Here is a 14,979-nt window from a genome sequence, read left to right as displayed (position 1 = left end):
TTCATTACTTAATAAAGCCCTATTTGACCAACCACCACTACTACCAACCATTGACCACACCTGAATTTACGGCGACATGATGGACATCGTTTAAAGTGCAGCAGACTGGTACCATTTCCCTACCTTGCATCAGCTTAGTAGGAATACCAACAACCTTAGGAGCCCAGATACGTAGGATAATGACTCCGGATGGAGTCCCGCGCCTACACGCGTTACTTTTGATTATCCTAAGGCGGCAACACTGAGACTAATTTGTTTGCGCTTAATAGTATGTTTAGCACCTAACCAACGATAATCGTACCAGCTATATACAGCACGGTTTCTCAATTGAGAAAGGTACTAAAACATACTTAATTGACTAAGATAAGTGATTAAACAAATACGATCTTAATTTTGATTTAAAAATATTGAACGAACGCTCATCTTTAATACTCTGTGGGAGGGAGTTGTATAACTGAATCCCTTTAGATATGACACTATCCCTAGCCATACTAGTTCTTGATGGATGCACATGTAGGTGCGTACGTTGTCGCGTGTTATGATTATGCACCTGAGATACTGAAATCAGTGTAAAATTGCATTTTAATCTTCCATTGATAACTTTATAGAAAAACACACAAATCTCAAATTTATTGAGCTGTGACAGTTGTAGCAATGTTTCTGAATACAGTTGATTTGTTGGGAATAGCCTAGGAAGCTTTTTATAGTTTTTATGATTGAATTTTAAATTCGCGCAAGTGAAAATCTTACAGTAGTTTTAGAACAACCCCATATTGAGTTCATGTACAGAAAATGAGGATGAATATAAGCATAATATATATTCCAGGCTAGGTCGAGTGATATATATTTTCGAATTTTCATGAGCAAAAGCAATAGAGTTTATTTTACTTGTGACTTTCAAAATATGAGTTTTCCACGTTAAACCTTGATCGATCCATAAACCTAAGTAATCAACACAGTCCACTTGAGAAATATTAGTGTCATTCAATGATAAATTGATTAAAGGAGGTGCACCTCGTAAGGAAAACACAATGAAATTTGTTTTTTCTAGGTTCATGGATAATTTGTTTTGCTCAAACCATGAGTTTATAAGATTTAAATCGTGGGTCATAGCATTCGTTAATTCATTGACATTTTCAGCGTCGTAAGTAATAGCTGCATCATCAGCATACAGCTGCAATTTACCCTTCAGTGGTAAATGGAAAATATCGTTTATGAATATGATGAACAATATGGGGCCCAATATCGATCCCTGTGGTACACCATATTTAATAGCGTTGAAGGTAGATTTAGAATTACCTATTTTAACGCACTGAAGGCGATTTGATAAATAAGACCTAATCAAATTTACAGCATTGATGGAAAATCCAAAATTTGACAGTTTATTCAACAATAGTGTGTGATTTACACAATCGAAAGCTTTTCGCAGATCAATGAACAGGGTTGATACGGTTGATCCACGATCAATGCTGTTTATGATTGTGTTCATTAAACTGATTGCTGCAGCAGTTGTACTCGAGTTTCTCACGAAGCCGAACTGACTCTGATGTATCAACTTGTTTTGATATAAATAGTTTTCAATTTGATTGTACAGTATTTTCTCGAAGGGTTTTGATGTGGAGTTTAAAACAGATATTGGTCGATAGTTAGAAACATTCGTTTTATCACCACTTTTATAAATTGGAGTAATCTTAGCAGATTTTAGTTCGTCAGGAAAAGTAAGCTTGATCAATGCAACTGTTTATTAAGCTCAGTTAGTTTTGGCACCAATATATCTTCAAATTTAATAAGAAATTTGCTAGATATTAAATCAATTCCGGTTGCGCTTTGAGGCTTTAATTCTTTAATATATTTAATAAGTATTTCTTCTCGAACCATAGTGAAATTGAATCGAGCTGTGTTGGTGTTATAATCCATATGTACAATAGACTGTGCGCTATGGGGTACTATAGATTCGACTACATCAATAAAATACTTATTGAATTCATTGCAAACCAATTGCTCATCATTAATAATCCTTCCAGCACTCTTTAAGGTGAAAGTTTGAACTATTGATGTTTTGTTGAAAACTAATTCTTTAATAACCTTCCACAGTTCAGCACAGTTCTTCGAATTAGTGATCTGACGCTCATAATATCTTTTTTTCTCCCACTTGATGCGATTACTCACGTTGTTCCTCAATAGCAAATATTGTCTACGCAAGGCCGGGTTTACTCTTGAAGCATTGTACAGTTCATTTTTACGTTTGATCATCGTTTTGATCGTTTGATCAAAGGATTAAGGAAGAGGAACCCATTATTTTGTACAATAGATGTGTAAATCGAGACAATATTGTCTGTGCTGTTCAACAGATTTATATTGAAATCGCCAAATACGAGCATGTTTTGATGTGAGTTTAAAATGTTATCCAGTTCATTGACGAATGCTGTCTGTTCTCTACCTGGGTTATAGACAGCAAAAATTTTCAAATTATAGTTTATCAGCTCTACTATCAAATAACTGTTGATACCTTGTTGAGTTTTCAAGATTGTATGCGAAGAGAGAGAATTGATGTTACTTCATTAAATACAAGAAAGCACGCACGTTCGCGTTATTTTGTCATCGGTTCCATCAGATCAGAGAGCAGTTCCATCGGTGTGGCGATGGCGCTCCGGCAATCTGGACGGTGGTCGTTGGCGCGGTTGCTGCAGAAAATTCGTCGTTATGATGGCGTCATTAATGGCCTATGAGGCGCTCATTGATGCGAATTATCAGCGGTTGGGCAGGTAGCAGCACTCGCAAAAAAAAGTTCGCATCGGTGACGTTTGTAGAAGTGAGTGGTCGGAAGAAGCTCTCAGTTTGTCTCGCAGGATTCAACCTATTGAGTGGTTGCTGATAGTTATTGGAGATATTATTGAAAATAAAACGGTTCTTGTCAGGACCACCATTATGTTCGGAAGAAAGTGAAATACTCTACTGTGGGGCATCAAAATCTGTAAGGTGTATCCGTAGCTTGAGCTTGAGCTTGATTGACTGCTCGTAGTTGCTACTCCATTATGACCAGATCAGCTGTTCTTGGACAGGGAACCAACAGATGTTTGCTTGGGACTAGCACACATCTTCAATGTACAAGTACTGGTGATCTCATTTGTTAGGTCATACTGGCGCCTGCCACGTCAGAATGCAAGTCAATGTTGGGAAGGGGGAGGAAATGATGATGCAATCACTCACCCACTGCAAGCCGAATATACCTCTGCACTTGCCACGAGTTCATGCGGAATTTGTTGGAGTTTCTGGGTTAGGTTGGAGAGGCAGAGGTCCGTCTTGGTTAACGAGCTGCCAATGTGATAGATAGGAGAAGGTAACTGATGGAATTTCTAGTTGGATGTAGGAAACGAGCTCTATAGATCATTTCCAATTCTAGCAGATTACTGCTAGAATACTCAAGTTGAAGGTATAGGAATAGTAATGGAAACGGTATGGAAGTCCATTTCCAGTTCTAGCGATTGCTAGAACATGAGAAATAAAGAGAAAGATACAAAGTAGGAGAATGGAACGGACCTGGGATTGAACCCACGACCTCCTGCGTATGAGGCAGAAGCAGTAGCCATATGACTACCAAGCCCGCTAAAATCTGTAAGGTGTATCCGTATATGAAAAAGTCACTAGGAAATAGAAATCTAATGCAAATAGAAATTTGTCATTGACACAGGATCACGAAGGCTTCTACTTTTGAAATGTTTCACATTTACACTTCAAAACTACGAAAAACATAATAGGGGTATTCACTAAACGGTGTAGGTTGCTGCGTATCTGTTTATAGAAATGTTTCATAGGCGATTTGAAATATGTCCCTTATGATTGTGCGTGAAACATTTCTATAATCAGATACGCAGCAACCTACGCCGTTTAGTGAATACCCCTGATAAAATAATAGGGGTATTCACTAAACGGCGTAGGTTGCTGCGTATCTGATTATAGAAATGTTTCACGCACAATCATAAGGGACATATTTCAAATCGCCCATGAAACATTTCTATAAACAGATACGCAGCAACCTACGCCGTCTATTGAATACCCCTAATGAATTATTAAATCAACACCTTCTGAATCAGAATCCGTCCACCGTGGACGGATTTCGAATGAAAGGATCAAAATCCGAAGAGCTATGTTTAAATTGAACCAGGCTGATTGATTATACTTCCACGGTGAATAATTCAATACTCACCTTGAGAAGCGATCCCTTCGATCTGTATTTCGCTTATCTTATGTAATGATTCGTAATTAGCATTTAAAACACAGTTACTTTGGGTGAAACTCCGCGTTTGGCGAGTGGCGATTTGTTTTTGATTTTTGTTGTTTTTATTTCAAAGCCTACTTTCCATTTCAATGGCATAAAAGCTTAGTGTGACGTATCTGAACCTGAACAGGATACGATAAAGTATTTCCAAAATAATTACCTATAACCTCCTTTAATTTATAGATATCTCATTAGGTGGACGGATTTCTGACGAATAACAAGATAATTAGTCCGAGACGAACTACAAAAAGTCGGTTAGCGTTGGTCGCGGAATCATGACCTCAATGTCGATCAGAGCGGAGGCAAGCGGTGGGTGATTGCTGCAGAAATTCATTGGCGTCTTTATCGATTTGGTTGTTGTCAGCGAAAATCAACATTTTCTTACAAGATACTGACCTTGGTTGTGTTGCTCAGGGTCATGATTTGTTAAAGAGAGTTTTCATCGATTTAACTGAAATTTTCTCGCAAGATTCTAAGTTTGGTTTAGCATTCTTCTTCTTCAATGGCTCTACATTCCAACTGGAACTTGGCCTGCTTTTCAACTTCTATTACTATTCTATAAGCATTTTTTCAGTTATTAATTGAAAGCTTTTCTATGCATGCCAGTGCACGAGTATGGATCTTGTATGGCAAGTGCAATGGATACACTATGTCCAGGAAGTCGAGAATGTTTACCACCAGAAAGCATTTTAGACCGGACCGAGAATCGAACTCACTCGCCATCTCTGGATTGGCAATCCTACACCTTTGCTCGCAAGGCTACTGGAGACCCCTTTCGCTATTGGTGATTGAAAATGAGCATTATTGAAAATAATACGATTTTCAGGACCACTTTTTGTGTTTTGTGTATTTCAAAGCACAATCACTTGACGATGGCAGACAGTTCGATCGTAACGATGCCGTCGGTAGCGGAATCACAAGCGTGTCAGAGAGAAGCGCTGCAATAAATTCATTCGCATGGTGACTTAACAAAATTTGGATGTCGAGTGTCTTTTTTCCGGCTACTAGAGATTTTTCTATCGACGACAACATTCTTCCGTTGCCAAGCGATTATGTTTAGGATTTTAAAGAAAATTAATCTTGGATTAACCTTCTCTTATGAATACATTTTCGGATGCATTCTCCACTGTGAATACATTTTTGAGGGTAAACACCCGACGACGACCGTCGTTAGGACCGATACACGCTATGTTTAAATGCAACTATTATGCAAAGTGAATGCACCTCAGATGTTAAGCCGTAAGATCATAGTTTTCGACCTCTAGTTTAAGGATCTGTGTCGATTAAAATATTTTATCGGTGAAATTTTGACTTCTTTACTATTTAAGGTAATATTTTTAACCTAAAACCCTTTTCTGATTTTTTTTAAATTTGTTGAAACAAGTTATATAAAATCCAGTCACTAAATTTGTTTCCTGTTGCTTTGAGAAATATTTCCATAAAAAAACATTTTTCATATGATGAAATTAGTAGAAGTTATATTAAAATTACTGCCAGTTTTTAATGTTCCTAAGGTTCATTATGAATAGATCTGAAGCCTTCCTTAGCCGTACGGTAAGATGCACTGCTACACTGCAAGACCATGCTGAAAGTGGCTGCATTCGACTCCCGGTCTGGTCTAGAAACTTTCCTCGCCTTCCCTGGCCATAAAGTATCATCGTAGCTTCATGATATACGAATGTAAAAATGATAACTTGGACTAGAAACCTCGCAATTAATAACTGAGGAAGTGCTAAATGAACACTAAGCTCCGATGCGGTAGAGTTAATGTAATGCCATTAAGAAGAAGTGTTATTAAATTTAAGAACATAATATTACTTTATAACATTTTAAATCAACAAACAATTTAGTACGAGCGAGTTCAAAGTAGTATTTATGTTCTTTATTTCAAATTTGATTTAAATCTTAATGGACGTCTGCATTTTATGACCACTGTTATATGCTACCACCGTGGATAACAGTTTTCTTGCATACTGTTCATATTTATCTACCATTTTATAGTTTTGCTAGATAGTATAGAAATTTCTGTGGATGGCTTCCGTTGTTTGCTCCTTATACTTTGCAAGGCCTCTTTTTAATGCGCTCACAAAATTCAAGAACATGGAATGATGGGTTGCGTTGACCTCTGATGTCCATACTTCAGATTTGTCTTGATGTTTTTTTTGCTACAGGGCCGAACATTTGGTAGGCCAATCCCACCAGCTAATGTAGCGCTGTAGGAGGGTTTTGTCTAAAATTGTGTCATAGTCTCCTCCTTTCAGACGATGATTATGAACACAATTGAAATATAATCGAGCATCTTTTTTGACCTGCCCAGCGTTAAATTCTGTTACTATGGTAACAAGTGGACGGTGCAAGGTTGCTGGTTTTTTAATAGATACGTATGAAATAATTCAGTTACACAAGAATTCGCTATCGAAAAATAAATTATATGTGTTCGGTGACAACAGTATTTCTGGTATAACTTCTGATACTTTCATCATATGAAAAGTGTTTTTATGTGAAATTTTCCTTTGAAGCATCAGGAAAAAATGTAGTGCCTGGATTTTATATAACTTGCCTTCACTTGCCTGCATTCACTTTGCATAATAGTTGCCTTTAAACATAGCGTGCGATACTGACGTCATCGATTTTTCTTCAGTCATGGTAATCGGAAGACATTCCTTCGCGTTTATACCACCCGACTACCAACGGAGAGCTTTACGTTCAAGATAGTTGCTTGTCTGTGGACCAGGGATGAGTTGACCTTTGGGAAGTGTTAGGATGAGGGCGTAGATAGAGACCATTATTAGGAAGTGTTGTTTCTAAAAAATAAAAAATAAAAATACCAAATGAGAAGTGATGTGGCAAACAATAATCTTCCCAAGTTACATTTTTGGTTTTAAAGTGGTTTTTCAAACCATTGAATGCTCTACAAGTGTTCTATAAAACTAATATGAAATCCAAATACTACGAGGTTTGTAACAAGCATCAAGTACACAATACCAAACTAGATCATCCACTTTGTGCGATTTTTGCATCACGGTATTTTCGGCCAATTTACCGTTTGACAATCGTTTTGCCGAATGGTATTTTCGGCCGTTTGTTATTTTCAGCCAAATGACAAGTTCGGCTATGTAACCCGTTTTGGCAAGCGGTATTTTCACCCATTTGACTTGTTTGGTTAAAAGACATTTGACTCTAGTTTTGCGGCGATGATGATGATGATACTACCATCTGCTGCAGCAAGGCACATATCGTATAACACTGGTCATATCTGACAAATGATTAGATCCTGTTTAGATTATCCGCGTGGTACGGTGCGTGGCTTACGTTTTGAATGGGGTGCCCTTGAAAACGCGAGTGCATTTAGTTTTGGATTCCGTGAGGCTTGTCCTTAAGGTTCCCCCAAACACACGCGATGCGACAATCGCGACGCGATTCTATCGCTTGGCGACTGCGATTCTGCTGCGGTTTAGATTTTTTTTTTTCACGGGACCCTTGGGAAAAACAATGATTTTCAATAATTCCGAAATGTAATGTCCGATCTGGCCAATTTTCAATAGCAAGTAATCCTATAGCATCTCGGTACAACTTTGTTGTACGAGTAAAGCAAAACTGTAGAATCAGTGTAGATAACTAGAACGTAGATAAGAAATAACCTTTAAAATGCACCGAACAACAAATTTTTCAGGACTGACAACTTGACATATTGAAATTTTACTCAAAACAACTAGCAGCCATTTGTTATTTTTTTAACGTTGAAATATTCGCTAAAAATTAGTAAACACAAAAATGTCATTTTGACCTGAAAGTGCGTTAAAGACTATTCTCCCCCAACATTTATCCCACTAATCAACTTCATAACAGAAGTAATAGAACCTAGGGATACGGCAGGTATTTTCGTCTGTTCGTCATAGTCTCGAAAACCAATAAAAGAGACGCTTTTTTGTAAAACTCATACTTACCAAATCGTAAGCTCAGGAGAAACGTTCTGCTATAGTGGAGTTCTAGCAAATGTACGTTGCTTTCGTTGGTTTTAGCCCCTATGACGATGGACGGAAATACCTGCCGTGTCCCTATGCCATAAATGAACCGAATGGATCGGTGTAAACTGATCAATTGACTCATGAAAATTCGTTGAGAAATGATTGACTTGTTTGCCTTCAAAACCTATTTTTTTTTCGCGACGTAAAGGTTCCCCCAAACACACGCGACGCGATTCTATCGTTTGGCGACTGTGATTCTATCGCCGTTGGTATGGAAGCGTAAATGGAACATTGCCTGCAGCGACCCAACGATAGAATCGCGGCGACTACTTGTCGCCGTCGCGGCGATAAAATCGCTTAGGTCTGGGGAGCCTTTAAGGACGCAAGTCCGCCCCGCCCTTAGCATTGTCCTTTCTCTAGCCACATTTTCAAGCTACGCCATTATTGTTCGTTACAATATCTATAATCATAATAACGTTTCCCCTTCTATCGTTACAGAGCTGCAAGAAGAACCTCGAGGGACAGAGCTTCTTCGCGAAAGGCGGTCGGCCATTCTGCAAGAACCATGCTCGCTAAGGCACACCTCGTCTACGCTCCGCTACGAGCTAGGATTTAAGCAAAGGGTCAACTTCTATTAAGTTTTTATTTCTGTTGCACATAACTATTTTGAAACTATTAACTTGAACTAGACGCCAACTACGCGGAAGAGAGAGGAGGGCAGCAAGTTCACAAGCAGTTTGTAATTAATCATTAACAAATTCGATGCCAAAAAATTACCCCACACGGTCACATTTTCTCGCAAATTTTGGATAACCGTAACTAAATTGAAAGTCCTAAGTGTTCATCATTCACCATCGGAAAAAAGTGTTTTTTTTTTAATTGATAGAAACAGCATCATTTTGCAAACTCGACTAACAGTCATGCTTTTTGACGTCGTTTTCATATCGATATGATTGACTAACGAATATGCAACAAAATGTGTGATGCGCGTGTGTGCTGTGGGAGTGGAAGTGAGAGAAAGAGGAAAACATCGTCGCCAAAAGCTCGTTATCACATTTATTTCCCACGAAAGCTCCTATATGCTTCACTAAAGCACACGATACGGGGCGCTGCCGACAGTTGAGGGGTAGCTAACAAAGTGAGCGAAAAACTCGTGACTTCGTTTTCGCCCGATGGTCGCCGATGTGGGCAGTGTGCTTTCATTAGATGGGACAAGCTTTACAATCCTACGGAGGAAATATTTCAAGCTATAAGTTTTCTTTTTCGCCTGTGGAGAAAATCTGCTTAGTTTGTTGGAGGGAAACGAGTTAATTGTAGGCAAAAGAGTACTCGAGGTGTCGAATAACGGACGACAGAAAATAGAGTTAGTTATATTTTTCTGTTACTTAAGCTACGCTGGTCATGCAATGTGTAGATGGAAACACTATTTAGCACGGAAAGTTTGTTACTTTACACGATTGATGATAATGATAAAGAAGAAAGAAATTATTTACATTAGATCATAATGCATAGAAGAAACAACAACCATGTAAAAACTACTTTAGTTTCGAAAAACGATTCTTGGTTAAACCGCTATACAGAGAAGAAACAAAAATAATCTGTCCAAAAATGTTTGTGTGTGATAAATTGTATGAACAAAAAAGTTTTTATTTAATCCCTATTTAAGTTGAAAAATTCGCTGTTGAAACAAAATTTGTAGCTAGTTGCATGGATAGAGAGTAAGGAAAATAAACTGTTAGCAAGCAGAGCAATTATTTAGATAGAAACGTGAAAAATGCTGGCAATGCTAGAGGAAAGATTAGGACGCTTATTTTTTTACGCAGCAAATTAGTGAACTGCTACTGTTGGCTGCTGAAACCAGAAAGCGCAAGATAGGAGACAATTGTTGTATAAAGATATCAGGAGAAGCTGAAAAATTATTAAGATAAACGTATCTTATGTTGTAAATGAATGTGTATGTCAATTCGTCCGAAACTCTGTCCCCATTTAAAACATCAAAGGAGCTTCAGGTAATATGCGTTTTGAGATATACAAACAAATAAACTGATTTTTGTCCCAGTCGTACCTTTCCTGTTAAGTTATTATGATTATTACGAAAGAGTCTATCAAATTTGAAGCTAATCTTGTAGCCGGCACGTGGCTTAAGCGCCACTCCACAAGGGAGAACTCGACCCAATTTATTTTGCTCGGATGAGACTCTCTCAAAAGCTGCAAGCGTGATTGTTGATTCTGGTGCAAGATGCAATCAACCTTTATCACACCAAACAGTAAAATCTTCGGAAATCTACCGCAATTATCCACATTAATAAAAAGAAAGCATCGACGAAGAGAAATCGATCAATGCAGCTATGATTCTAAGCGCGAGAATATCTTTGATTTTCAAGTGTCACATCGCCTGTGTTCTTTCCCGTCATAGTCGGAGCTCCATCAGTTGGTGGGCCTTAAACTTTCAAAGAAGAGTTCAAGCTCCTTCACACAGGTCTTAACAGCTTCCAGCAGGCATATACCTGTTAGTTGTTTCCTTCATTGAGATCAGAGCTGCTAATTCCTTTGTAATTTGAAGATGGTCATTACCCTTATGAAGACAGCTACAGCTGTTTTTTACATTCAGTATTTTCACCGAGTGTAAGCAGGTAAATTCAGAAACAGTTGGCTTCCACTAACGTTGTTTTCAAGTCTTCTGTAAGAACTCTAACTCTTCGCCGTGCTTTATGGCAAACAAACACTACTGAAGGAGGCCTTTTTCCTTAGAGCACATCATATCAACAACAGCCGATATACATTCCCTGACAAGTTCTCCGTCCTGGAAAGGTTTCATCCGTATTGCCAAAATCTCGTTAACAGTAAAACTGGCCCGTGCTACATTATTCGACTCCGTGCTTGCTCAGGTTGAATTATTTTAATAAGGAATAACCTACACCAGAGGTTCCCAAACTTTTGGATATGCGACCCACCTAGCAGAATCCTATATTGCTTGCGACCCATTGCATTGATTTTGTGAAATTAGATAAAAATGAGTTCGCGTTAGATTGGACAAATTATAATTAATTGCTTTATACCCCATCATTGTATTTGTCAAAAATTCGTCAATTTTTTGGATTGGATGTGGATTGGATTTGAATTGGATTGGAATTGAATTTGGGTTGGATTTGGATTGGATTTGAAATTTATTCAGATTGATTTTGAATTGGATTACGATTAGATTAGGATTGGATTCAAAATATTCGAATTGGCTAAGGATTGGTTTTGGATTGGGTTCGAGGCTTACATTTGGATGGTCTTCTTTCTACTTGTCAAAATATCGTATACCGTCGTCGGGGGTGACAATGGGTCAAATGGGGGTGAGAATGGGTCACTGTTTCAACTACTTAGAATGCTTGTAGAATGGAATAAATGTATCTGAGGGCAAGAAGACTAAAATATAAGATTCCTTTTTGAACGATTTTACTCTACGACCTCCAGGCTGCCAATGAGAGCGATGACCCGTTCTCACCCCCCAGACCCATTGTCACCCCCGATGGCGGTAACAAAAAAAGGCCGTTGACCTCGTCAGGTTTGTTATTCTTTAATCATCCAATCATTAGTTAGATCTTTATTCAAAGTATGGAATAGATTTGTGGGACAAAATAGTAACAAAATTATGAATTAAGATTTGTCTTTCGCGACCCACCACTGAACAGCCCACGACCCCCCTGAGGGTCGCGACCCACAGTTTGGGAACCTATGACCTACACTATTTATTGATAAATAATAAGATGGAGCTTCTCGAGCCAGAAAGAAAAGCTATCGGGCCGGTTGTTAAGTTTTTGCCTTTCTCGTATACTAAGTCTACGGTAAAAGCTCTATGTTCGCTCTCAAAACAAACTTTTTATAGAAGGCTCGGAGACCCATAGTGTTATATACCGATCGACTCAGCTCGACGAATTGAGGTGATGTCTGTGTATGTGTGTGTGTGTGTGTGTGTGTATGTGTGTGTCTGTGCGCACCCCACCCAAAAAATGTCACTCATTTTTCAGGCACTTATCCTTAACCGATTTACTCGCAACAAGTTGTATTCGACGCAAGATACTCCACCGTTGTTTGCTATTGCAAATTGGTCAGATCGGACAATGGGCTCGGAAGTTATGGCCAAAATATCATATCAAAAAAAATAAGTAAAAAATTGTCACTCATTTTTTAGGCACTTATCTATAACCGATTTTCTCGCAACAAGTTGCATTTGACACAGAATACTCTTCCATTGTTTCTTATTGAAAATTGGCCAGATCGGACTATGGGATCGGAAGTTATGGCCAAAATACCACTTTTTTATAGAAAAAATGTCACTCATTTTTCAGGTACTTTTCCTTAACCGATTTACTCGCAACAAGTTGCATTCGACGCAGGATAACCTATTATTGTTTTCTATTGAAAATTGGTCTGATCGGACTATGGGCTCGGAAGTTATGGCCAAAATATCACTTTTTTTTATTAAAAAAAATGATTAAAAAAATGTCACTCATTTTTCTGGCACTTATCCTTAACCGATTTACTCGCAACATGTTGCACTCGACGCAGAATACTCTCCCATTGTTTCCTATTGAAAATTGGCCAGATCGGACTATGGGCTTAAAAGTAATGGCCAAAATACTATTTTTATAATGCACGAGAAAGGCACCATCACCGCTAGGTGGATTAATCAGGGTTTTTTTCTTACACGCCGCGGGCCACAAAAATAGAACCAAGGCCCGTACGTTGGGCAGCCCTGCCTTGAGCCCTGCCCTGAGACCCCACCAGAACCTACCAGAACCTAATACTCTCTAAGTGGGAGTGTGCCTCTCGTCATTGGTAGACTCTCTCCTTTCACCGACAACCATCAATGAGTTGGAAGCAACATTAACAAACCACAGTCAAACTCGCAAAGAGGACGGGACTCGAAAAACAACAAACAATATCGCGCTGTGACGTTAAACACAATAATTGTTGTGGTGACCGCTGTCTTCCATGACGTGACAATTGGGCGGACTTGGTGGGACTAACTGGACGACTCAGACTGACGATCCGGATTTTCACACAGAATGAATGCTTGAATAACGAGTTTGATGAACTAGCGGACTTGACGGACTGGACGGAATGGACGAACTGGAAGAACTTGTTGTGACGGATCCGGACTTCGAACACCAGAACATCAGAGCTTGATGGACTAGACGACCTTGACGGATTAACGGCTTTTGCGAACTAACGACTTTGATGGACAGGCCAGACAGACTTGTTGGACTTCCTTAGTGATCGAAAAACACTTTTTTTTGTTTTACGTTCGTCCTCTACAAACAAATAAATCTCAAAACTGATTTATTCAATTTCTTTCCTGACCCGACTTCTAAGATAATATTGAACTCGTAATTGAACATTAAGTGATTGCTACGTTTTTTTTAATGCTAATCTTATTCTCTACAATTGTGCTAATTAATTATTAATAAATTAAATGGCTAGGGGAACGACAAAGAAACATTTTATTGAGGCAAACACATAGCATATTTATTAACTTAACTCTAACAGGGAATCATGTTTATTCATAGTTGCCTTATGGCTTTTCGGTTTTAGTTTTAGGCAATTTTGGTGGTGGCGAAAACGAATCACGCACGCATTTTCAAGGGTCCGTGATGGCGGACCCGGCAGGAATCCCGACTCGCGAAATATAATTTGCTGGCTCTAGTAGCACATTAGATAGCTTTTCAGTCTAAGACTCATTCCTCCGCGACGCTCTCATCGGACACCGCCCTCCAGTAAAAAAAGGGTTTGGTGGCTCAACGGTTTGTTGTCGCTTACTGACCCAGTTGATGACCTGCCGGTGGAGTCGGCTTGTTTACGGTTGGTAATAGCTTCTCAATGAAGCCGACGTGGTTCGATGGCGGTTGCTTGCCGGTGGTTTGGCGGACAGGCTAGTGAACTTCGTCCGCATGGAAGTACCCTAGCCTTCCCGGACCGATATGGTAACGGATCGGTCCGCTTCTGGCTGGCTGGTGAAGTGGTGATCGCCAGGAGTATTCCGTCCGTCGGAGGGAGGCGGTGATAGCGTCGCGCTTGGGTGCAATTGTTTCCTGCGGGCGGGAAATCAAGCCAATCTGTCCGAACAACACATTTGAGCACAAGCACATCACATTTAGAGTACATTTTACCTATCAAGATTCCTAAACACCGCACACAAAACTTTACGCACACTTTTAGGATCGAACTACTAGAGAACGAACAAATAATTAATTAAATAATTACATCTAACGCCACTATAGGAAACTTACTTTAGACGATCGAAAAACAAATAAGCAAACGCGGACACTTCCTACTCATTGGCTGATTACGGACGAAATGATTGAGTCCGTGAACTCTCAAATCAAGGAAGGTTGGCTCGGACACAACCAGAAACACGTCATTTCGCGATCCCCTTCGTGATCGTGACCTTATTGGCACGGTGGATAATTGACACGAAAGTTGTGCTGCTTTCCCTCTCCCACCTTACCCGAAAAACAAATGGCCTCGACCTTGAAGAGCTTGGCTACTTGGTTAAATGACCGCTTGCCTATGTTAAGGGATATGCTATCCTAATTATTGGCGATCTGTAGTTTATGCTACTGACCAATTCACAACTATTTCTAATATTTACAGAACTTAGTAAATTTATTATTACTAAATTAATAGCAAATTTCCTGGCCGCTAGAATCTGTCATTCTTTTACAGCAGCGGTTCTCAACTTTT

At 39.1% G+C, this 14,979-nt stretch overlaps 1 protein-coding gene across 12 annotated transcripts in view; it reads left to right on the top strand.

Moving 5' to 3' along the window:
• Nucleotides 1-10,194, top strand: part of LOC134210840 (PDZ and LIM domain protein Zasp) — a 248,082-nt gene extending 237,888 nt beyond the window's left edge. For all 12 annotated transcript variants that reach the window (XM_062687181.1, XM_062687182.1, XM_062687184.1 and 9 more), the window contains one exon: nucleotides 8,746-10,194. In XM_062687181.1, coding sequence (XP_062543165.1) covers nucleotides 8,746-8,823 — 78 coding nt within the window. In that variant the 3' untranslated portion in view covers nucleotides 8,824-10,194. The remainder of the gene's footprint in view (nucleotides 1-8,745) is intronic.
• The last annotated feature ends 4,785 nt before the right edge of the window (nucleotides 10,195-14,979 follow it).

This window comes from Armigeres subalbatus, chromosome 2, assembly GCF_024139115.2.
Source record: "Armigeres subalbatus isolate Guangzhou_Male chromosome 2, GZ_Asu_2, whole genome shotgun sequence".
NCBI classification, from domain to species: domain Eukaryota; kingdom Metazoa; phylum Arthropoda; class Insecta; order Diptera; family Culicidae; genus Armigeres; species Armigeres subalbatus.
The sequence above is the reverse complement of the archived record's forward strand: the minus strand, read 5'-3'. Positions and strand labels throughout refer to the sequence as shown.